The sequence below is a fragment of the Sipha flava genome, unplaced genomic scaffold (genome assembly GCF_003268045.1).
Source record: "Sipha flava isolate LNK unplaced genomic scaffold, YSA_version1 32_pilon_pilon, whole genome shotgun sequence".
Taxonomy (NCBI): Eukaryota; Metazoa; Arthropoda; class Insecta; order Hemiptera; family Aphididae; genus Sipha; species Sipha flava.
The window spans coordinates 1,113,958-1,137,255 of record NW_020273018.1 but is presented as its reverse complement, the minus strand read 5'-3'; the positions used below and the strand labels follow the sequence as shown (position 1 = coordinate 1,137,255).

Here is a 23,298-nt window from a genome sequence, read left to right as displayed (position 1 = left end):
AATATTGATTTATTAAGTAGCTTCAGAATTGTCCAAGGGGCACTTAAGTCTTGCAAATTTCGCAGTACAAACTGTATAACTTTTAAATTACACTTTGTTCATGATAGCTCCAACGCTGACTGACTTGAATGCTTCTTATGTATTGCGTACACGGTTCATAAACGCATTTAATTTTATTATTTTAACGTACATCGGATTTGAAATGTTGTAACCTTATCCATAACCGTTGCCGTTGATAACGCGACGCATGCACAACGTTTTGCGCACAAACTCTACAGCAATTACGGGGCATGCGCAATATTTCGTCGAACATTGATCTCCTCTCATTCGTCTGTACGGGTACGCCGCAATCGGGGTGTCTACAATGTATAAAACACATAGTATGGAACACACTCCACTAGTTGCCACTGCATACCGATTTTGTTTTTAAATTTTTTTTTTTTTTTACGTTTTTCGCTTAATTTTTTTTTACACCGTTTTACTTTTCGTCTTGGTATAATTATTTAATACAAAATAGAGATAGTATAATGTAAATACTAATTCGTTCGTAATTCATTTTTGTTTTGTTTTTTATATTATTTATTAATTAAAATCAAAGTGTAACTAAACTGCAAAACAACCTATTCGTCTTGCGCACCAACATAATACACACATATATATACGTATGTATGATGTATACCGCACCGCCAAACGAGTATGTAATTACGTATTTCGTATTCAAAGTAACATTTATTATCGATTTAAATAAACTATTTTAAAAGCATATTTATCAAGAGCACAACAAATCTTTAAACACCCGATATGTTTTTGCAATATTTTATAATATATAGGCTGGAAAAAAATTCGTAGTTATAATTTATAGTCACAATCAACCATAATTTATTCAATTTTTATAATAATTGATGTTGTTCGAACTTTAATAAATTCTGAACTACCTATATAATATCATCTTTATTATTATGTTTTGATATATTAAAAAACACAAGTTCACAACGTTTTATTTAATCTGCGGTAGGTACTACTTCAGGGCCGTATTTACCTAAAAAGGGGCAACGGGAAAATCTGACCCAGGTGATCCATTTAGGGGGGTGGCGGCCAGGCAACGCTATAGACCAGTGTTATATTGTGTTAATAAATATTGTAAATATTATAAAATAAATAATAAATAAAAATTCTCAGTAAAATTATGTGCGTAATGAATTAAAATAAATAAGTAGTTAAATAAAAAATTATAACTGAAAATCTATTAAAAAAATAAAAAATTGTATTTCTTTTTTGGAGGAAGGTGCGTTCAAATATGGTTGACCCGGGATGTAAAATTTGTAAATACGGCCCTGCATTACTGTTTATTATATTTAATTAAGGATCTATAATTATTAAAAATATTTGCACTTATGTTTGTTGATATGGTAATATCGATAACGATAATATTGGGATCCTTCTTACAGTAACCAAAAAAAAACTCGACTATTTTAAATTTTAAAATATTTTGACATGACGTACTAAACACTAAAATCTTTTGACTAACACCTTCAAATTGAATTACTCGTGGTTTTGCATTTCTTAATACGTAGAGTAATAACGATTTATATTTTTTCTTAGCAGTTAAATTAAATTACCTATGTTTTTATACCGGTTTATAATTAGCATTTTCGGGGCTTAAATGCTGATCATATGAAATACTTTATGAGACTTTTGATGCATGTTTATCACCAGAGTTTGGTCAAGAAAAAAATATAAAACATTATAACAACAATCAAATAATAGTATTTAGTTCGTTTGAGAACATTCAATATATGGATTTAATTGCATTTTATAGTATACAACAATAATATTGTTTACATATATGTAATGATTAGGAAACGGATTTATATGCACATTAGATCCACAAAATATGCTTCCAAAAAATGGTGTAATATGCTGCAAAATATGCACTTATAATTAAATCAAAAATATTTTTCTTAAATCATGTAAAAATTTCAGAAATATTGTAATACAAAACTAAACCATAGTTTTTAAAAATATCATTATGTTCGTTTACGTATGTTTGTAAACGAATCATTAGTGTTTTTATTTTAAACATTTTCAAGTTACGAACGGATAGTAAAAAAAAAAAAAATCACAAAAACTGCAACAGTTTTATACTTAAAAATATACGCACTGACTGATTGGTTTCCGCAATTCCATTAACTTCAAGTGTTCAATCAATCATATGAATTTATCTATATTAATATAATTTGTGTATACTCATATGTAGTCTACCATATGTCATTTTATTTTTGGCTATAACGACCGGTCTTTATTTTATCTATATTTTGTGGCTGTGAACGTAAAAATATAAAGTGAAACAAATATATATGCTATAAATAAAAATGTACACTATAAAACTACAAATATGCATGAAATATGCAAAATAAAATTAATGTTATTTCTTTAATAATGGTCTAAATCGGGGACAATTCTCATCAGATTTCAAAAAACTTAATCCAATACACATATGCATTTGCATTTAAATCCGTTCCTTAATAATAATTTTTTAAAGAAAAAATATATAATAGTCTAATTGCATGCGTGGATATAAAAAACATAAATGTAACGCCGTTTAGGGAAGCTAGTTGTGGCTAAAGTTCACATATTTTAATACCTGTACTCTTATTGTGTTCAATGATCAATAGTAAATACTATGATGTTATTAAGTTATTCATATAATTATGTTATATTTATACGCGTACATACAATTATACGGTGTCTCCTTTAAATATATTTTAATAATTTGTTTATTGTTGAAACAATGTCATTTTAGGGGATATACAATATTCCGTTTGGATTATAACATATCTGCAATATTTGAACAAGTGGAACAGTTTAACCAATGGTCAGAATCCTTAAGTGGTGAGTTAGAATAATGAAAGTCGTGTAATTTTTGTTCTGATAGTATTTGAATATGGAGTACTATAATTAAGTGTTGTATCGCACTATTTTAATTTACAGTGGTACATGAATGCAGATTAGTAACTATATTATGTGTGCACTGAATTGTTATAGATAGTAGAACTAAAGGTTGGTGGATGGTCAACTCGGGGCTTACTACATTAACCATAACCATTTGTTATTTATTAATAGTATGGCTGACTCCGCGGTACATGCAGAAACGTTCAGCATACAATTTAAAATACATATTGATAATTTACAACGTTATTATGATATTGGTAAATGTATTCATCTTTACAGAGGTAAAAAAAAGTTGTATTCCAAGCATAATTAAATACGCACAATGAAAATATATTTTATCTCTGTTTACAGTTATTACTGATGGCTATCAAACTGAACTACAGTTGGATGTGTCAGCCAATAACCTACGTCAACCCAGAAGCTGAACTCAGGGTAAAAATTGACGTCGATCATTTCACAACCCAATAAATAAAAAATCACAAAAATTAAAAACTACTTTTGAACAATCGTAGGCGCCGTGAATGTTTTTATAAATTTAAATTCTCACATTTATTTCAGATAGCGGTGGCCGTATGGTTGTTTTATTTGACGAATTTTTTCGAATTGTTGGACACCATATTTTTTATGCTTCGAAAGAAAAACAATCAATTATCTTTTCTTCACGTTTACCATCATTCAACAATGTTTGTATTCTCATGGATAGGTACCAAATACGTACCAGGTGGCTCAGCATTCCTACCTATTTTAATTAATAGTTTTGTACACATTATAATGTACTTGTATTACACGCTAGCTGCAATGCACTGTACGAAAATCATGAAATACAAAAAATTCGTAACAATCATTCAGTTGGTAAATACTCATAATACTAATAATACTGTTACAATCATCTTAAAGCTTTTATTACTAAGCATATTAATACACACTAATAAGTTATAACTCTAAAAGTAGATAATATACTTGATATTAAAAATTTCAATAAATATTGGCATTTCAAACCTAATATTATTATTGAACTGTTACGGGTCACGATTGTATACTAAGATCAACTTAAAACTGTTTTAAATAATACCACATTCTTAATAATTGAGTTGAGCAAAGCGAGAAGAGCCTAAAACCTTGTATTCTTATCGATTTTTAATACTCAAGATACCAAAATAAATGTTTTTAAAATTTTAAGAGATTCATAACACATATTTTACATCTTATTGATTAGTAACACTCCCATGTTTGTTCTAAAAAAGTTAGTAATTACATAATATACATACTTATATATATATATATATATATATTTAATTAATTTGTAATGCAGATATACAAAGTACCTAATTTAAAATGAATACTTAGGTAAAATTTTTAAATTAATATGTTTAATTGATTTATACTTTTAGTGAATCATTAAAAGTTATTCATTACATTTTTTATTTTAGGCTCAGTTTACATTTGCTCTGCCATTAGGAATTAATGCCATACACAGTGGTTGTAAATGGCCATTATGGATGAAGTATTTACTTGTTTTTTATATGTTCACAATGTTGGTTTTATTTGGCGATTTTTATAAGAAAAACTATATTAAAAAGGTATGTAAAATAAGAATAGTTGTATAAAGTATGAAGACTAATATAATGTATAAATGCTGAATGTTCATAATTTTTATACATAATTTATGGCACCCATTCCCTAAATTTTTAAATTGACTATTACAGATAAGGAAAGATGAAGAAGAAGTTGGTCAATGTTTAAAGAAATTGTGATGATTTTAATAAAAATATTAAAATTTACCAGGCATAAGAAATATTTTGGTTTAATAGAGATCAATACATAAATCAATAAATTAGAGCTTAATTTTTAAAATTTGTAACCATGAGATATTTTTTTAGTTGAAATTTAAATCTTATTTATTACATTATAGTACAAAAACTATATTTCAACATTTTTTGGTCAATTGTTAACTTTCTTCCAATTTTTTAAAAAATATCTTCATTGTAAAACTTATTAAATTTTACTATGTAGTTAATTGATTTGATTAAATCATTTAATTTTTTTTTAATTTTTTGTACTGTATGTTAAATTTTTTTTATAATGTGGTATTAGAGTTTAAAATTTTTTTAAATATTTTTACTTATTAATATTGCTTTAAATATGTAAATTATCAAAATAAATGTAATAAACAATTTAAATATGATAATTTTTAAATAAAGTTTTTATATTAGATAGTTTTAGATATTCAGTGGGTTTTTTATTAATTTTTTTATTTTTTTATTTTTTATTTTTTGCCTTTGTTAATAAACATTACAGCAAAGCCAGTGGCCAGTGACGTAGCTAGGAATCATCCGAGGGGAGGGGGTTTATTTTTTTGCACATCACTAAAATTTATTGCCGCGGTATGGTAAAACTGTAAATGGACCACTGAGTTGTATGCAAATTGAATAATACATTCTTGATTAGACCTATTTGTGAACGTTATTATTATTTATAACTCTTGTACAGATTATACATTTATTACTAAATATAGATACACAGGTAAGAGTATAAAAAAAAATCTTTATTAAATTGTAATATAAGTATAAGTATAAATTAAAAATATTTATATAATATTGGCATTTACATTCTAAATTAGGTATAATGTATAAGTTATAGCAATCTTATTTTTCTTGAGATTTTAGCAGTCATCAAGAACTTCATCTGTAGTTAAAACTATTTCACGATGAATATTTAGTAATGCTAAACTATTTAGTCGATTTTTTGTAGTAGTATTTCTGAGGTAAGTTCTAAGTCTTTTTAAGGTAGAAAATGACCTTTCACTGCTTGCTGTAGTTTGGAAAGTGTAGCTTGTATTTGCAAAAGTATATGTCAATGGAAAAATGAGTGGGTTACATGTTATAAAAGCTTCCAATGCATTTTATAGTTTTTCTACTCCAACAAACATTTGTGTCCATGTTAATACTTCTCCAATTACCGAATTAGGACTACATTTTAAATCTTCACAATACATTTTTGCCAAATTTTAATATTTCTTCTTTATCTGGCAAATTATTGTTTGGCAAGAAACACCAAAAATTGACGATCAGATATTTATGCACAATGAACCTATCATGAAGCTGTCTAATAAAGTTATCTAAAAATGGAATGAACAATGATATTTTATAGTAATCGTTTGGGCAAGTAGTTTTTTCATTAAAACGATTTTTCTGTATGTTTGTAACACGAGGTAAAGTTATTTCAATATCAAGTAATACCTATACATTTTTCTTTCACTTCCATGAATATTTTTTCAAATTTTTCTTCAGCATTATTTCTGATATTATTTAACACATTAGAAACATTATCTGCTAATGACATGGCTTCAACTAAATCAATATTTCGATTAAAATTTAGTCTTAAATTAATTTTAAAGTCTAAGTCATTTTACAAACTCGTAACTAACATAAAGGTAGTAATACGGGCTTTAGTATTTTTAAGTTGATTTAACAATAACGTTTTTTTCTTATCTAAACAAGTATTCATTTCTTGAAGATGATTTAAAAAAAAATATGTAATGAGATATGTTTTGAAAATTCATTTTGAAGATTTAATTTACGATTTTCAATTAATATTTTATTCAATGATATGTTGTATTTTATTAGTTAATTCATAACAATCGACTATTGCTTAAATATAATTGATAATTTGTTAATATCATAGCGGTTGATGGCGGTCAAACGTATTAACCAACTCGTTACAACGCAATGCCCCAAAAAGGTGTTTCTAAACTCCAATCAATCCACTGAAGAATCCTCTAGATTTGTTGATGATTTTCGGAACACTTGGATAGTCTTATCGCTAGAAAAATATCATAATAGCCTTGTAATACCTAATTATAGAAATAAACTAAAATATTTACCAAAAATAAATAAATGAAACCGGTTATGTGGAAAATCGGCATCAAAATTGATTTTTTTAAACAACGGCCAATCAATTTTGTCTTCGATATGAATGAAAACATTGGTTTTATAATTTCAAATTATAACGTATAAAAAAATGTTGTTATAACATTGGAATTTATTGTGATTATATTTGACTTGAAGTGTATTCATTTAATTTAAATTTAATTTTTTACACAATGTTTTTTTAAATTTTTTTAATAAATAAGTAAATAAATTGAGTTGATGTTTAAATTTAAATTTTTTATAATTAATTTAGCTTGTGGACTATGGCAAAGAAAAATAATTTTTTTCCTATAAAATGTATGTTTGTTTTTTTTAAAAACATCGATGTTCACAAAAAAATTGCCATCCCTAATTGAATCGTAAAATTAAAACCACGGTTTAAGATATACTTAAGTCGAGGTAGCTCAATCAAATCAAATCCACCTTGACTTAAATATATATATATATATATATATATATATAGTATATCTTAAACCATGATTATAACTAATGAGTTATCACCATGGCTTTAGATCAGTGGTGCACCCAAGGGGGGGCTTTGGGGCTGTATCCCCCCCCCAAAAAATATGTTTTACATTAAATTATACATTATATCATATCGTCACAAGTATAATATTACAATGATAGGTATGAAAAGTGAAATTTTTTTTCAAGTCTTATTATTATGTTAGTTATACATTAATAGAAAATTAATGGCAATTGTTTACTTGTAATAGAAATGTTTAAGCCCCCCCCCCCAAACAAAAATCCTGGATGCACGCCTGCTTTAGATAGAATGGTTGCACAACGAGTCATTATTTTGTGATGACTAGGGCTCGGATTTTAAAGCATAATAAATAACAAAAAAAGCACAAAATTGTTTAAAAAAAGTAAAAATGAAGCTTATTTATTTTTAAAAAAAAAGGAAAAAAAAGCATAACAAAAAATTAACATAAATTAGTTATAATTTTATATAACTGAATAAAAAAAATTTAAAAATTAATTTAAACTAAAAAAAAGAATTTACTACCATATATTTGGCAAGATTTTCAGAAGTGAAACTGACTCTATTGTCTGACAGGATGTTTTTATACATAGTAAATGACCGCTCTATATCTACGGAAGTAATCGGTGCATACTTCGATATCGATGTTTTTCGATTAGTGAGTACTGAGAGTAGTTTCTACAGGCTATATTCAATAACCGATAAGCTATAGACTTCTAAGCTATGTCTGTAGATCGATAATCTATACATTACATTTATTACATTACATGGTCGTTCCACACTAAGAGCCCGTTCACACGATTCGATATTTTTACCGTATCGGCTATTTTCTTGATTTTATTTGATTTATTTGATTATTATATATATATTATATTATTTGATTTTATTTTCTTGATTCGGTATCTTTCGGTTAGTGTTCAGACGGTATGGTAATTTAACCGTACACCGTACTCAACCCTACACCGTACTCGAATTTCAGTTGCATTTATATCGTATTCGCATTAAGACGCGAGAAGATGAACTTGAATACATTTATATTAATATACTGGTATCGTAAGTATCGTCAACCGCAACGGATTTCAAATCGAAGATTCTGGGTACATCCTATTGTGAGACGAAAAAATATTTTGGGCTCTTTTAATACGCTAATGTGTCAATTACGACAGGACAAAACAAAATTCTTTAATTATTTTCGAATGTCGATACCAAATTATTCGACAGTAGCACAGACAAAAAATGACACACTATCGGTCAAAATATCGAATTACCTGAACGCAGTGTCTATAAATACATTGCCACGATAAACCGAATCGGTTTTTTTTACCGTACGACCGAAAACGATTTGCAGAGACAAAACCGAATGACAAAATCGACCTAATCGGTAATTTTACCGAATATAGTACAATGCCGTGTCGTCTGAATATATGCATTTAAATTATATTGACACTGGCTTATACGGTAAGATCAACGATACGGCAAAACCGCCGATTCGGGATCGTGTGAACGGACTTTAATGGTACGGTCACGGTCCGGCGATGGGTAAAATATAATATCTAAATTTATATTAATTTTATAATTATTATTGTGGGTTTTCACATTTCTTATAAATTATATAAACATTTTTTTTCATTACTATATCATAACAAACAAATAAAAATTCCACAGCTAGAATAGCTGAAAAAAGCAATGAAAAAGCAAAAAAAAGCATTTATACTAAAAATAAATTCGTTTATTTCGAATCAGATTAACGTGAAACGAATTTATGTATAAAAATTAGATTTCTATCTTAAATATATAAAAAGAAGCATTTGCTTTAAAATCCAAGCCCTAGTGATCACCAATTGTTCTTATCAGAAATCTGTTAAATGTTACATTATAGTGCTATCTAGTTGCTTACATAAACATCATAAAAATTGTATTCTTATTTTGAATAATCGTGTTCACAAAAGTTACAAAAAAAAAAAAAAAAAACAGGAACAAAATAAATGCTATGAAGATTCATCAATGGATGGTCACAGTTCACAAAACTAAATCTTGATATTTATTTTTTTTTTTAAAACCACTTAATTCGTGCGTAGTGCCTATTGTAAAAATTAATATTTTTTATTCTAAATATATATAACCTCTAATATACTTTTTCTGGATTTAACTGGTAACTATATGGTTTCAAATTCTCTAACAAGCAAAAAGGAAAATATAATATTATTAATATAATATAAATTCAAGACTAAATAAATTTAATATTTATTTTTTTTTAAATTTTCAATTAATTTCTTAATCAATTAAAATAAGTAATAACATTTAATTTAAGAAGTAACTAATTTTGATAATTTTTTTTGTACAATTTAATTTTTTTCACTCATTTGTTTTAGTGTAACTATGCTGCCTCATCTACATAGCAATAAATAAAACAAAAATATTAAAAAATATTTCAATTCTATGTTTGGCACATTCCCATTTTACAATAATTTTAGTACATCTTTTAATACCTTAAAAGAAAATATTATTTTGTTAAGACTGTAATTATTGATTATTTTGTTCATAAAAATTGTATAGTTACAATTAACAAATATTTTAAAATACAACTATCTAAAATACTTCCCGTATAAAAAAGTAGAATACATGTACATACAATCATGCAACACTTTGTTAAGTTGGATAGAACTGTCCTTGTATCCTTCCAATACCTTAAACAGAATAACTAATTTGGTCCACACTACACTGTCCACATAATACAATATCTACATCAATATATTATATAATGTGCAAATTACATTTAAAATATTATAACATAGGTACCTATTACTTATTATAATACTATTGTACTATTATTATACTAATATATAACATTAGTACATTATTAGTTATTAATCATAATTAAATAATTTCTTGTTAAATAAACCACAAATGTTATGAAACCATTAGTACACAGCATACAACTTTAATAAGACCTCTAAATCATTGCTTTTTTCCTTAATCCCTTTAGCCGGATATTTTCTATTAAGGGCATAAAATAAGTTGTTCGTAAAAAGGGTAAATTTTATCGTTTCTTCATAATTTTCAAACCCTTGTTAATGTTTTTTTCTTATGAAACTCAATTCCAACTGCCATCGATTAACTGAAAATCTATAACAATCAATTAACTAAAAGAAGAACAAATATATTTTCAAAATTCAACTACCTGACTGGCATATTTAACTTTCATTTTTGCCAAATTATTAATTTCTAAATAATTTTTATTAATTTTAGGACACACTTTAATTAATTGTTGGGAATCATAGTTAAATAAATTTTTATACATTTTTCATTGTATGTGAGGCTTTTGTGGATGTATCTAAAAATAAACGTTAAACTTGTGGAATTAATTTTGTAACTCAAATAAATAAAGTTTTTTTAATTTGTCTTCTTTAGGAATGCCAAAAAGAGTTTTAGGAACATTATGTGACTCACGAATTGCACAATAATTAGGCATAATGATCTAAGGTAATAAACGTATTAGAAAATTCACAAAACCAATAACCAAACACAGACTACAGTGAATCGTGATAATAATTTTGTTATTAACTCAATTATATTCATAATTGAATATTCAAAAATTTAATATTTTGGTGGGATATGGGCATATTATAATATTGTAGCTCCAATTAACAACCGCTGTGAGCGTTAGTAGTAGTTCACTTTTTCGTATGTTAGATAAGAACTCTCGTACACCACGGTCTAACATTGCGTAGTATACGCCGATGTGTAACCTTTCTATCTTAAACCGTGGATATCACTGCATTCTACAATCAACACCGATATCGATTGGTACGCGACAATAGTACTACACGATATAAAGTCACTTGCTCGCCAAAAAGCCATTACAAAATTTAAACTGATTATTTAAAATAATGCTCATCATATATAAATCATAGATCATAAAGTCACCTGCGCTAATTTGAAAAAAACAAAGTAAAACTCTCTATCTTAAGCTAGATGGTATGGGGCCATGGTGGAACGCCATTTCACGTTATGTTCCTTATATTATCATATTTACTTATCGTATTGTATATAAATATTACAGATTGAAAATTATTTCCTTAAATAAAAAAAAAAAAAAAAGAGTTGATGAAAAGAAAAAAATAGATCATAAAGACATTGATAGGACAATAATAGTCTTCCCTTTTTTTAGGTCAAGGGGGGGGTAGAACCCCTTAAACCCCCCTGGCTACGCCACTGTAAGTGGGTTACATTAATTTTTTTTTAAAAATATTTTGCTTCATAAATCGAAATTTCAAGTCTATGCAAGCCCAAAGTAATTAAAAAACAATGATGTTCAAAATAAACAATATTAACAAAATTAATAAATTTATTTTTTTTATATAATATAATATAATAATATAATATAATATATAATAATATAATAATATAATTAGAGAGCGGATCTTTAGGTTTTTACATATTTTTATTGGCTTTATGTAGATTTACGAGGATAAATAATGTGAACGATTTATCCATCATAGAGTTTGTAGGAAAGTATTAATTTTGCATATTTAGTCTATTTTTCATATTTTTGAATATATTCAATTATTGTTCATAAAAAAGCATATTTTATTAATTTTTCGAGTTGTGATTTTTCTAAGAAAAAATTTTTTTTATTGTTATATTTATATTCTTATATATGGAACTGTTATCTATTTTTGACATTTAAATAATTTATCTTTTACCAAGTAATGGTGCATACAAGTTGTTCATTGTTTTTATTTAACTATTTTGTTTTTTATATATAATGTTATTATATTTATATTCTTATGTATGAACTGTTTTAAATTTTTATATTTAAATAATTTACCCGTTACCAAAGGAATTGCCCATAACAGTAATTTATTGTTTTTGTTGAACTATTTAAGAAAAAAAAAATCATATTATCACATATTTACAAGTTTAAGGAAAATGTAGAGTATTTTTAGAGCATATTATCTGCATATTTATAAGTTTAAGGAATATTTAGAGATTATTTTAGGGTATTTTTAGAACATATGTATTTGTATCATATTTTAAGCTTTTAAGAACCTAAAAATCCGCTCTTTAATTATAATAAAATAGCAATTGGAATTCTAAAAGTTTCTCAATACATGTATACATAATTAAAATAAAATGCACTCACTTACTATTAAGCATAGTACCAAACTGATTCAATTGACATTTTATGGGTTTGTACTTATTAGTATATTAAGGTGAAATAAATTAAATAATTGCATTTTTTAGGGTCAATATAGTTTTGTTCTTTTGGCTGGAGCAATATGCATTTCACATCTTGGTTATTAAAGAAATGTTTTATTTTGTTTGAGATGTTGATTTTAATGGTTACTGATTGAGGTATGCGTAAATAAATAAAATATAAATAAATATCATAAGAATATATTATTGTGCACTTATTTAAAACTACATTTTTTTTTTTTTTTACATTAAAATAGTAATTGTTTAAATCTAAAATAGTAAAATATGTCTAATACAATGCCAGTTAAATTGCATACAAGTGGCATGTATATATCTTATGATTAAGTATGTAACTCGAACATTGAATACAAGACTGCTTGCATATTTTATTTTAGTTTGATTAATTAATGCTTAATATTTTAAATTTAAACAAAAAAAAAAAAAAAAATGTATGACAAAACTAGAGATAGAAGGTAAACTAAATTAAATTTATTTTTTAAAGATTCTTACAATATTAATCATAGGTAACAGTTATGTTTTCTAAAAATAATTTATATATTCAATAAGTAAATATTTTAAGTTAGATTATAAATACTAAATCTAGTCTTAGCTTTATTATTTATATATTATATACTTATAGCTTATTAGGTAAACGTTTCAAATAATACAATTATTTTAAATAAAAAAGTAATAACTGTTATTAAAAATTATATCATGTACAATATTAATGTATAGTTATTTACTTATTTGAATGTTTATCTCCACTGTATTTTATGTTTTTACCAGTTATTTTTGAATAGCCACTAGTATGAACAGACATTTCTTCATCTTGTAATTGGATTCTTAATGCCTTTTTAATATTGGCTACTTCATTTTTTACATCAGCTTGATGTTTACGTTCATTCTGTTTTGTTTGATTAGCATTAACAATACAGACTTCAACTGTTTGCAAAATAGTCTTACATGAATCAGCCCATTGTTCTAATGTGTCAATCATATTGTCAATATCAATGCTTCCAACATCTCTTCCAACCGTCCAATCAACATTCAGGAAGCCAGTTTTTTGATCAAATACACCCGTAAACAAATTGCAATAAATTGCTTCTATTATTAAATCTTCCAGATCTCTGATATGATTTACATTTAACTCTTTAAAAAGAACATCATAAGGAATTTTTTTCATCTTATTGGCTAATGTAACAATTGTCAAGTGTTGAAGTTTCTTTTTCTGAGACATAGTGAGTTCCGGTAAATATTTCTCTGCGCTTAAATAATCCAAATATGTACCTTGTGAGAACAAACGTAATGCATACAAATATGGAGCATACGGAGTAGATTCAAGTGCAAGAACGTTTGGGCATTCTAAGAGTTCGGCAAACACAAATATATCACCAGAATTCAAAGCCTGATTAATGATTTTGGCCAATTCTAAGCCTTCAACTGTTTGAGCCCGAATGATGAACTGTAATGAAACTTTTTCCACAGCTTTTTCTTGAGACATTGCAATTAACTAAAGTCACTGAATTCAAACTTGATTGGTTATCGATCGAAAAAAATAACTTTATTTCAAAATAAATTTGATTTAATAGGAAAAAATTTACATTCGAAGAATAGTACAGAACAATATAAGTTTCTAATTTTTATTATTAATTTCTTTAAAGTATTATATTTATCTATAGATTAACACTTATTTCTTATAGTTTTGTGAACACCTTAACAAACAGCACCGGAAAGCCGATTAGCTTAAGAGCAGAACGATTCAAAGTTTCAGCCAACCAATAATGCCTACGAATGTACGACAAACATAGACAACTTGAAAATCAGGGAAGCACGCAAAATAGTAAGGTTAGGTTATTATGCTGATTTATAATAATAATATTTTAATCAATAATATACTGCAGAATAACGGGGCAACATTTTTAGTGCCATGCTTAAAAACCATGGTACATTATAATCTACCGTCCCATAAACTATATAACCTAGTATAAGGTTTTTTGCTGTTACCATTTCTCTGGTTTCTAATATCTTATTTCGATAAAATACCAAGTGATAACGTACCATAAACTGATTACCGACAGTAATGGTAAATTACTGAATTATTCATTTTTAACTCTGCGTTACGTTGCCGTCTGACGTCTGTGATCACAACTGTCTCAGTTCACAATATCGTCGTTAATCGAATTCGCTGTTTCGACGTGAGTTTGGATATTACGAATTGTTATCCAGTGAAATCCAGCGATTATATTGATCATGGAAGACGACTTGCCATCCAAGTATGAAGTGATCGTCATTGGCACTGGTAATGTATTCCATATGTGTGATTTGTTTTTAATGCTTTTAAACGCGGATACTATATTTTTCATTTTATTTGTGTGTACATAGTACAACATACTCGCCATGTTTTTATGATCAACTTAAAGCGAATGCGATAATAGGTACTTGTTTGCCTCTTGCTAGTCTATAAATTGATTGTATTGAATATTTGTATCTTTTAAAATTGATTTAAAACTCTTTCAACCTCATTGTGTAATTCAACAATTATTTAAAATATTGAATTTTCTCATGAAAATAAATGTATCTATAATTTAAAATTTCTTCCTTTAGTAGTAGGTGGAGTTTTAAAAATACATTTTTCTTATGACTAATACAGCTTAAGTTAGCAGTTTTAATTAATTATTTTTAAAAGCTTATTGTTATTAGGTACTATATTTAGTGTCTTAATATTATTTAATAATTGATAAAATATTGTTGGTATCTATTACCTACTTATTTATTTTTAATAATACACATTATTTAAGTTAAAGAAAACTATTTGGAATCATATTTGATTGATTCATTATTATTAAATAGTAAGTTAGAAATATGTATTTAAGTTATAAAATAGTATATTTTTTATGTTTTCAATACATATATTAATAACTACAAATATTTTGTAATATACTAAATTTTGGTATTAAGCATATTATTTTATCATAAACTTGTTATAAACATTAAATCGTTTTTTTTGTAATTTTATTTTAAAGATAGAAAGAGTAGGTGTTCTACTTATTTTCTTGCAAAGAGTTCATTGAACGGTTGTGTAGTTGGAGATTACATGGTCCATTGGTCATGGTAATGGGAAAGTAAATTTTCTTTATTTTGTTATGAAACATGAAATAAATAATAAAATAGAAAAATACATATTCTGTCTTTTACTCAGCACTAAAAAAATAAAACTATACATGTTTTAATTAAAAAAAAGAGGTTTAATTTAATCAATAATTTTAAAAGTTTTTAAATTTGTCTGTTATGAAATCAATTGTTTTAGTTTATTTTGAATTTTTCTTTCAATTTGTTTCTCAATATACTATAATAGTGTTTATAACATATATTATTATATATCTAAAATAAATGTATTTACATAAAAAAAATTGGGTTTAATTAGGTTTTCTGATATGAATTTTATATATAATTGTATAAATAAGAGTAAAATGACCCACCATTTATTTTAGTGTATCAGACACAACAGGCTGAATAGTATGGAAATTATTTACTTTTTAAAAAAAATTTATTTATCCAATTAACATAATAAAAAAAATATAATGTTAACTTATGAGTATGGTGTATGATGGCAATGTTAAAAAGATATTCTGTTGAAATAATTATTATTAAAAAATTAAATCACTATGATCATGTGATTATCATTACACTTTTATAAGGTATTTAACTTTTGGATTGGTATAAAAATCTTGCTAATGACAATTTGTATTATAATCTAAAAATAATTTTAGGTATGACAGAGTCAATTGTTGCTGCTGCTGCTAGTCGAATTGGAAAACGGGTTTTACATTTAGATAGGTAACATTTAATTATTTGACCACTAATTTTGTAATTTTTAAGTCTATTGGCATTTATTATTACAGAAATGATTATTACGGTGGTATGTGGGCGTCTTTTACATTTGAAGCTCTTCAAAAGTGGTTGGATGAATGTAGAAATGGTAAAACAGAAGGTTCTGTTAAAACTTCTTCTCCCTTAGTACAAGACAGTGAAAAGTCTGTAACTATAGGCAATCAATTTTCGACCGTATTTAATATTGAAGAAAAATGGTTTATACCTGAGTATGATTAAAGAAATTATATTTTTATATAATTAGTTTTTAACTGTCTTTACTATTATAGAAAACTTCCATCAGTTGGTAATTTACTTAGTGCTAAAAATACTCAAACTGAAGATAGTCCTAAAGAAAGTAAGGATAAACAGAATGAAACTGAAGCTACATTAAAATATAATGATAAACTTTGGTGTCAGGCTAAACTTAAAAGTTTGGGACGTAAATTTAACTTGGATTTAGCTCCTAAAGTTAGTATGCTATTCTTTTAAAGATATTTTGAAATATTATTTATCAATAAAAATTATTTATTTTATTAATATGTTTTAGTTACTTTTTTCCCGTGGTACATTAGTGGAACTTCTTATTTCTTCAAATATTTCTCGTTATGCTGAATTTCGATGTGTTAATCGTATCCTCACGTGGCAATCTGATAAATTGGAAACTGTTCCATGTTCTCGAGCAGATGTCTTTGCTACAAAAAATGTTGGACTCATTGAAAAACGTCAACTAATGCAACTTTTGACTTTGTGTGTTGAATATAAACCAGAGAACGATGAATTTAAAGGATTTGAAGATAAAACATTAAAACAATATTTAGAAAGCAAAGGTTTGACTGAGAATCTTATGCATTATGTTTTATATGCTATTGCTATGTCAAATGATACAACACCATGTATGGTTGGTGTTGAAAGAACTCAACGTTTTCTGAGTAGTCTCGGTCGTTATGGTAACACACCATTTTTATGGCCTATGTATGGTACTGGAGAACTTCCTCAATGTTTTTGTCGGTATGTTCAAATTATTATTTTGTTGCATTTTTGAAAAATAAAAAAAATGTTTTTTTAGGCTATGTGCTGTTTTTGGTGGTGTTTATCATCTAAAACGGGCAGCTGATAGTGTAATTGTTGAGAATAATGAATGTAAAGCAATTCTATCTGATGGATCGAGACTTGATTGCGATCACCTCGTGTTAGGTGTTGCTGATGCTCCTCCAGAATTCTTAGGTTCTGTACCAAAATCTGGTCTTTCTAGAGGTATCTTCATTATTGATAGATCAATATCAACCACAGATAAGGAATCATTGACATTACTCCAGTTCCCAATTAAAGGGAAAGAGCCCATTACAGTAATTGAAGCTGGACCATCTACTCATGTTTGTCCATCAGGACTATGTAAGAATACTAGGCATGCCTTTTTTTAAATAAATTATAATTTTGTTATATTTTATAATTATAATTATTGTAACTATTATTATTATTATTAACATAATTATCAGTATTATTACATTTTTAGATTTATTACACATGACAACTAAGCAAATAGATAACGCAATTAACGATTTAAAACCTGCTGTTGAAGCATTATTGCATTCTGAATATGCTGATGGTACTACTTCTAGAATTGATACTGATACTCAGGCAACTCAAACACCAAAAGAGGTAATTTTAAATTTATGTCATAAAATTGACAAGTACTTTTTTTTTTTTTTTAATTTGCCTTTGTTATTAGCTAATTATTAATATATGAGTTTTTTTTAGGGTGATTCTTCTGCCACAAAAACAGAATTTGTCATTCAGAATGAAGCATTAAAACCTCAAGTTTTATATGCCCTATACTTTAATTGTCCTGAAACTTCGGAATATGATCTTTCTCAGAATGTTCCAAGTAATGTTCATTTATGTTCAGGACCGGATTTAGAAGTTGATTATGAATTTGCTGTTAAACAAGTACAGTTTATTTGTATTTATTTTAAAACGGATGCTTATGTAGTTTTATTTATATGTTTTAGGCCAAATCAATTTTTTCCAAAATGTACCCAGATTCTGAATTTTTGCCCCGTGCTCCAGATCCAGAAGAATTATCTCTTGAAGTTGATGAAGCTGCTGGACCTCCTTTCCAAAGTTCTGAAGAACCAAAAGAAGAATGAATTCATAAAATATCCTGCATTTGCTTTAATTATATCATAATAAGCTAAAATTATTATACAAATTATTAAGATAATTAATACCTTTTTTATAATTGTACTATTGGTTCATAATTAAAAAAAAACCTAAACAAATATTATTTAATAAAATATAACCTTTATTAAGATGGAGTTCATATTGAATATATAAAAACATACACATTTGTGATATTTTTCACACTAACAAATATTAAAATTACTTATTATTATTGTTTTAAAAATGAAAATGATTTATAATACGTAATAATATATTTTAGCAATTGATTACTTTATAATCAAATCAATTTTAGTATCATCTAATCAAATTTCTTTTTAATTATGGAATCATAGATGCCATTCATTTATGGTAAAACAAAAATATAAAACATAATTATAATGTTTTATAATTTATGTAGTTTTAATAATTTGTGTTATCATAAAGTAATTATTTATGTTAATGATAACATCAAAATTATTTCACTATTAAATTTTTGTTTACATAATTACTAAGGTTCTGTAAATGTTTTCATACAATATGAATTATGAACTCCTCTTAATTGAAAGAACATTCCCTAATTTTCTTTTTATTATTTAGGTTAGTTGTTTGTGCTTTGGTAAGATTTTATTTTGCACTAAATTTTTACGATTTTCAATAAAATATTTAATTGGAAAAAGCAATACGGTTTTATTTTAAACATCACATACTAAATAAAATAAAATGTATTAAATATATATATATATATACACAAATACTAAGTACATTTGAATAATTAAAAATTGCCAGATAAAAAATGTTATATTTACTTTAACTTTACTGTTTATTGAAATGAATATGTTAATTTAAATTATATTATTAATTTCATGATATAATTTTCTTCTAGCTAGTAGATACATATATGCATACTCTTTTTTTTACTATTTATAACATATAATATTTACAATGTATCTAATGGATATAATATAATTTATACTATCTGTTTAAATAATTATTTTGTAAAAAAAAAAAAAAATATTCAACCGTATAGCTTTAGCTAAAATAATTGAAACTTTTATTGCATATTGTAATTTCATTAATCTTATGAATCAATCACAAATACTTGTTTAACATCTATTTTGCTAACATTTAATATAATTTGTTTTGGTTCCTTCTTATTTTTTAAATTTCTAGTCAACTTATTAGATTTCACCATGTTTATTGATTAATTATGTTTAATTTTGTTTTTTTGTATACTTATATTACTGAAATTTGTGTTTTATTTTTTCATATTTGATGTACCTTATGTAAAACCTTGTTTACAATATTTGATTACAATGCTGCTGTATTATTTATTTTTAATTTAATTAAGATGTAGAACATAGATTTTAAAATATAACACTTATAATTTGTTGCTTTTTGCAATAACTTTACTGGTGATATGATTTTTTAATTTTTATGCATATTTGTCTAAATTTAATTAAATAATGTAAAAGTTATCTTTCAGCTTATATTTTAAATTTTCCTTTCATAAATCCTATTTATATAATATGTGAACTAAGGATTTTTAATCACAAGACTTATTTGAAATTTTCCCATTCTGAAAATAAAGAAGAAGCTATTTTCCTTTACTTATTTCACAATAAATTTTAATCTTTAGGTGTATTAATAATAATAACATTATCCTAATTATAATATAATTTGAGCTTATATTGTTTTAGAGACACTTTGGTGTAAAGTTAATAAATATAAATGCATGGATGAATTATGAAATTTCAAAAAGAAATTAATGTGAATATTATACCTATAATTAATTGCTTTAAAATTTGCTTACAATCATTATCAACGGTCATTGACCATTGAAATGTATTTTGAAGTATTCTGATTACTTAAAAACACTTAAACACTAAAATCTATACAAAAATGCAATATTAATAGTTAAATATATATAAAATCCAAATAATTTCTTTATCATTGCTAAAATGGAAGTGAATTTACTATTTGAAAAGAAATTAAGTGTTTATAATGAATTCCAAATTCCAATGTCAACCACCTTGACTGATGCTAAAAATTCAAACATGTTTGAATTTCATCAGTTATAAAATTTGATTTTCAGTCATTATTAGTCATATACGTACACAGTCAATTGTGAATGTCGTCAATCACGTTGTTTGGTCATTCAAAATTGACCGTGATGGGTAGGGTTGCCATACGTCCCGGAAAACCGGGATTGTCACTGGTTTTGGACTTCGTGTCCCGGTGTCCCGAAAAATGTTTTCGGGACGTCCATATGTCCCGGCTTAGACGTCTAAAGGAAATGTAGTATTGTTTATTTTTTTAATTTCGACCAGTTTATTTCAAAGTACATTTTTAATCGTAATCGATTAACAATATATAATAAAAACATTATTTGTAATTTACACATATAATATATTTTATTTTACAAAAAGATTTTTAAATATTATATTGCCGGCATAGACGTATGCACGGGGGTAACCGGGTGGGCCGTGGCCCCTCTGTGGACTCTGGGTTTTTCTTATTTAGGTGTATATCTATATTATACAAGATGGCGAACATTTTTTACATTTTACATGAATAAAGTAAAGCCTGTTTTAATTATATAGTATAGAATATATATATCTGTGAATAAATGTAATAAAGTTATTAGTTATTAATCAGACTAATCAGAACTTGAATATAATATAAAAATTGAAGATGTAATTCATGTATTCAAAAACCTTACTCTCGTTGACAGAAGAATGGAGTTGTAAATAGTATAATAATATGTAAATAAGGATTTCTTAGACATAAATTGTGTAAGTTTAAAGAGTATTTATTTTTATATTTTTATTTTGAATAAAATAAATAATTTATAAAATTTAAAATATTTAATTATACTGTATTTAGTACAAGAATCTTTGGTTCACTTTTTTTAAGGGCCCCCCTGCGGACTAAGTTTGCGCACGCCAATGATTGCCGGCTATTAATGGTCTTCTTCAGTGACGTATACATAACTTTTGTATGGGGGGGGGGGGGGGGGGGGTTTTCAAAAAAAACATAGGTTTTTTTTTTTTTATTATTTTATTTTTTTGCGTTTTTAACACTCTTATACTAAGAACATTATTTTATAACATTTAAAAAAAGGTCTAGGGGAACTGACCTCTACAACCCCCCTTGTATACGTCACTGGTCCTCCCAATATATTAAAAGTATATTACTCAATAATTTGTTTGTTTTGTCCCGGTTTCGCCTTATAAATTTATGGCAACCCTAGTGATGGCCCTCTCTCATATAAAATTTATATTTTGATTCGTTGGGAAATTTACTATCAACCGATAATTATAACTTGGTTACTTATAAAAATGTTTTTTTGTTACGCCTCGAGTTGTTCATCCAAAAATTATTGTTTTCAATATTACTCTAGTGAATTAATTTTTTAATTTTCGACGAAATACCTACATTGCAGAATCCTCCCCTTGAAAAAAAAAAATCAAGCCATAAGTATTACGTGAAATTAATTTTGCTTCATTTTGTTTTGTTTTATTGCTACGTAATCATAGCTATATTTTCATTGTTCCTTATAATTATTAGCGGTATTCTACAAAATCTTCGTTTATATATCCGCATGAGATTATCGCCACGATGTAACGGCTTGAAACACAATCGAACCAATTTTCACGGTCAACAAGGTATACGTTCCTGTGATCCTTTTTAAGTTGAATCATCTGTGACCAAGGCCGTATCTAGAAATTTTTTTCGGGAGCCCAAAACATGTATATTGTAATTTTATTGAATTTAGATTTTAACTTTTGATATTTGGTTAAAAATAAGATAGAAAAAGATTTAATCTTCTTTTATTAAAATTAATTACATATTTTCATATGATATTATGATATAAAATTAAAAGCAGTCAATGATTAATTAACAAACAGTAAAATCAATACATTCACTAAGCTTCGTTTAGAACCCGAAGTAGCTCCATTGTCCATTTTGTCTGAAAACGCACGTTCTCTCGTATTCCATATCTATATGATCATAGTAAACATAGAGAACATTTTTTTCGGATCAGGCAGCTTGGTTAATAATTATTAATTTATTTTTATACAAAATTATATAAATATTTCTTCTTGGTATAATTTTTTATTAATGAATTATAATGTACTTATTCAACTTTTGTGCAAAATACTTTCTTTCAATCGACCATCACTATTTTAATTTCACACTATCATTCTTATGAAATGCACGTACAACGTGCTTATATTATGACGAAACGTACGCAGAGCAGTTGAGAGGGTGGGGCAAGGAGGATTAGAGCCCCGGAGCCTGTACTTCCAAGAGGGTCCGTAATCTCAGATTTTTGAACAAAATTGTTTAATAATCTCATTTTCCGTAGCATAAGATGCAAATTCGAATATATTTAAAGTATGTATACCTTGACCAAACAAGTGTAAGCAAAGATAGCTTGCAATCGATCAGCTCCCGGGTCCTTAAGAGATATTACCGGTCTTGAACGTATGAACTTTTAACACTTGCATTTTCTTGGTATATTTCGGTTTCCAAGCCTGCACTTGTAGGTTAGGCATCGTTCGTAATCGTTTCTATCTGTATGCCGACGGTTACTAATCCTCCACCATGTAGCCGCAAACTTCTTCGGCAACCATCCCGGAGCTGTTCGAAATTATTAACCAAAAAAAGTTCCTCGAATTCGGGGATGATAAATTGGGT

General features: G+C 26.4%; 2 protein-coding genes and 1 pseudogene across 5 annotated transcripts; 2 read left to right on the top strand and 1 right to left on the bottom strand.

Moving 5' to 3' along the window:
• The first annotated feature begins 523 nt into the window (after positions 1 to 523).
• Positions 524 to 4,782, top strand: LOC112687061 (elongation of very long chain fatty acids protein 4-like). 4 transcript variants are annotated; one of them, XM_025559599.1, is made up of 8 exons: positions 524 to 694; positions 2,804 to 2,892; positions 3,046 to 3,060; positions 3,124 to 3,233; positions 3,304 to 3,384; positions 3,511 to 3,804; positions 4,383 to 4,532; positions 4,659 to 4,750. In XM_025559599.1, exons 1-8 carry the CDS (start codon positions 669 to 671, stop codon positions 4,704 to 4,706), a joined length of 813 nt encoding a protein of 270 aa, XP_025415384.1. In that variant the 5' UTR covers positions 524 to 668; the 3' UTR covers positions 4,707 to 4,750. The 4 variants fall into 4 exon arrangements, with proteins under 4 accessions (XP_025415384.1, XP_025415385.1, XP_025415383.1 ...); XM_025559600.1 differs by having other exon boundaries at positions 3,046 to 3,233; positions 3,511 to 3,673; positions 3,746 to 3,804; XM_025559598.1 differs by having other exon boundaries at positions 3,046 to 3,233; positions 4,659 to 4,782.
• An 8,504-nt stretch (positions 4,783 to 13,286) lies between these two features.
• Positions 13,287 to 14,540, bottom strand: LOC112687040 (annotated as a pseudogene).
• Positions 14,541 to 14,646: 106 nt separating this feature from the next.
• LOC112687039 (rab proteins geranylgeranyltransferase component A 1) lies at positions 14,647 to 18,659 on the top strand. The gene is made up of 9 exons (XM_025559566.1): positions 14,647 to 14,863; positions 16,335 to 16,401; positions 16,467 to 16,664; positions 16,725 to 16,905; positions 16,985 to 17,445; positions 17,504 to 17,829; positions 17,951 to 18,096; positions 18,196 to 18,384; positions 18,447 to 18,659. The coding sequence occupies exons 1-9, from the start codon at positions 14,815 to 14,817 to the stop codon at positions 18,582 to 18,584; spliced, it is 1,755 nt and encodes a 584-aa protein (XP_025415351.1). The 5' UTR covers positions 14,647 to 14,814; the 3' UTR covers positions 18,585 to 18,659.
• The last annotated feature ends 4,639 nt before the right edge of the window (positions 18,660 to 23,298 follow it).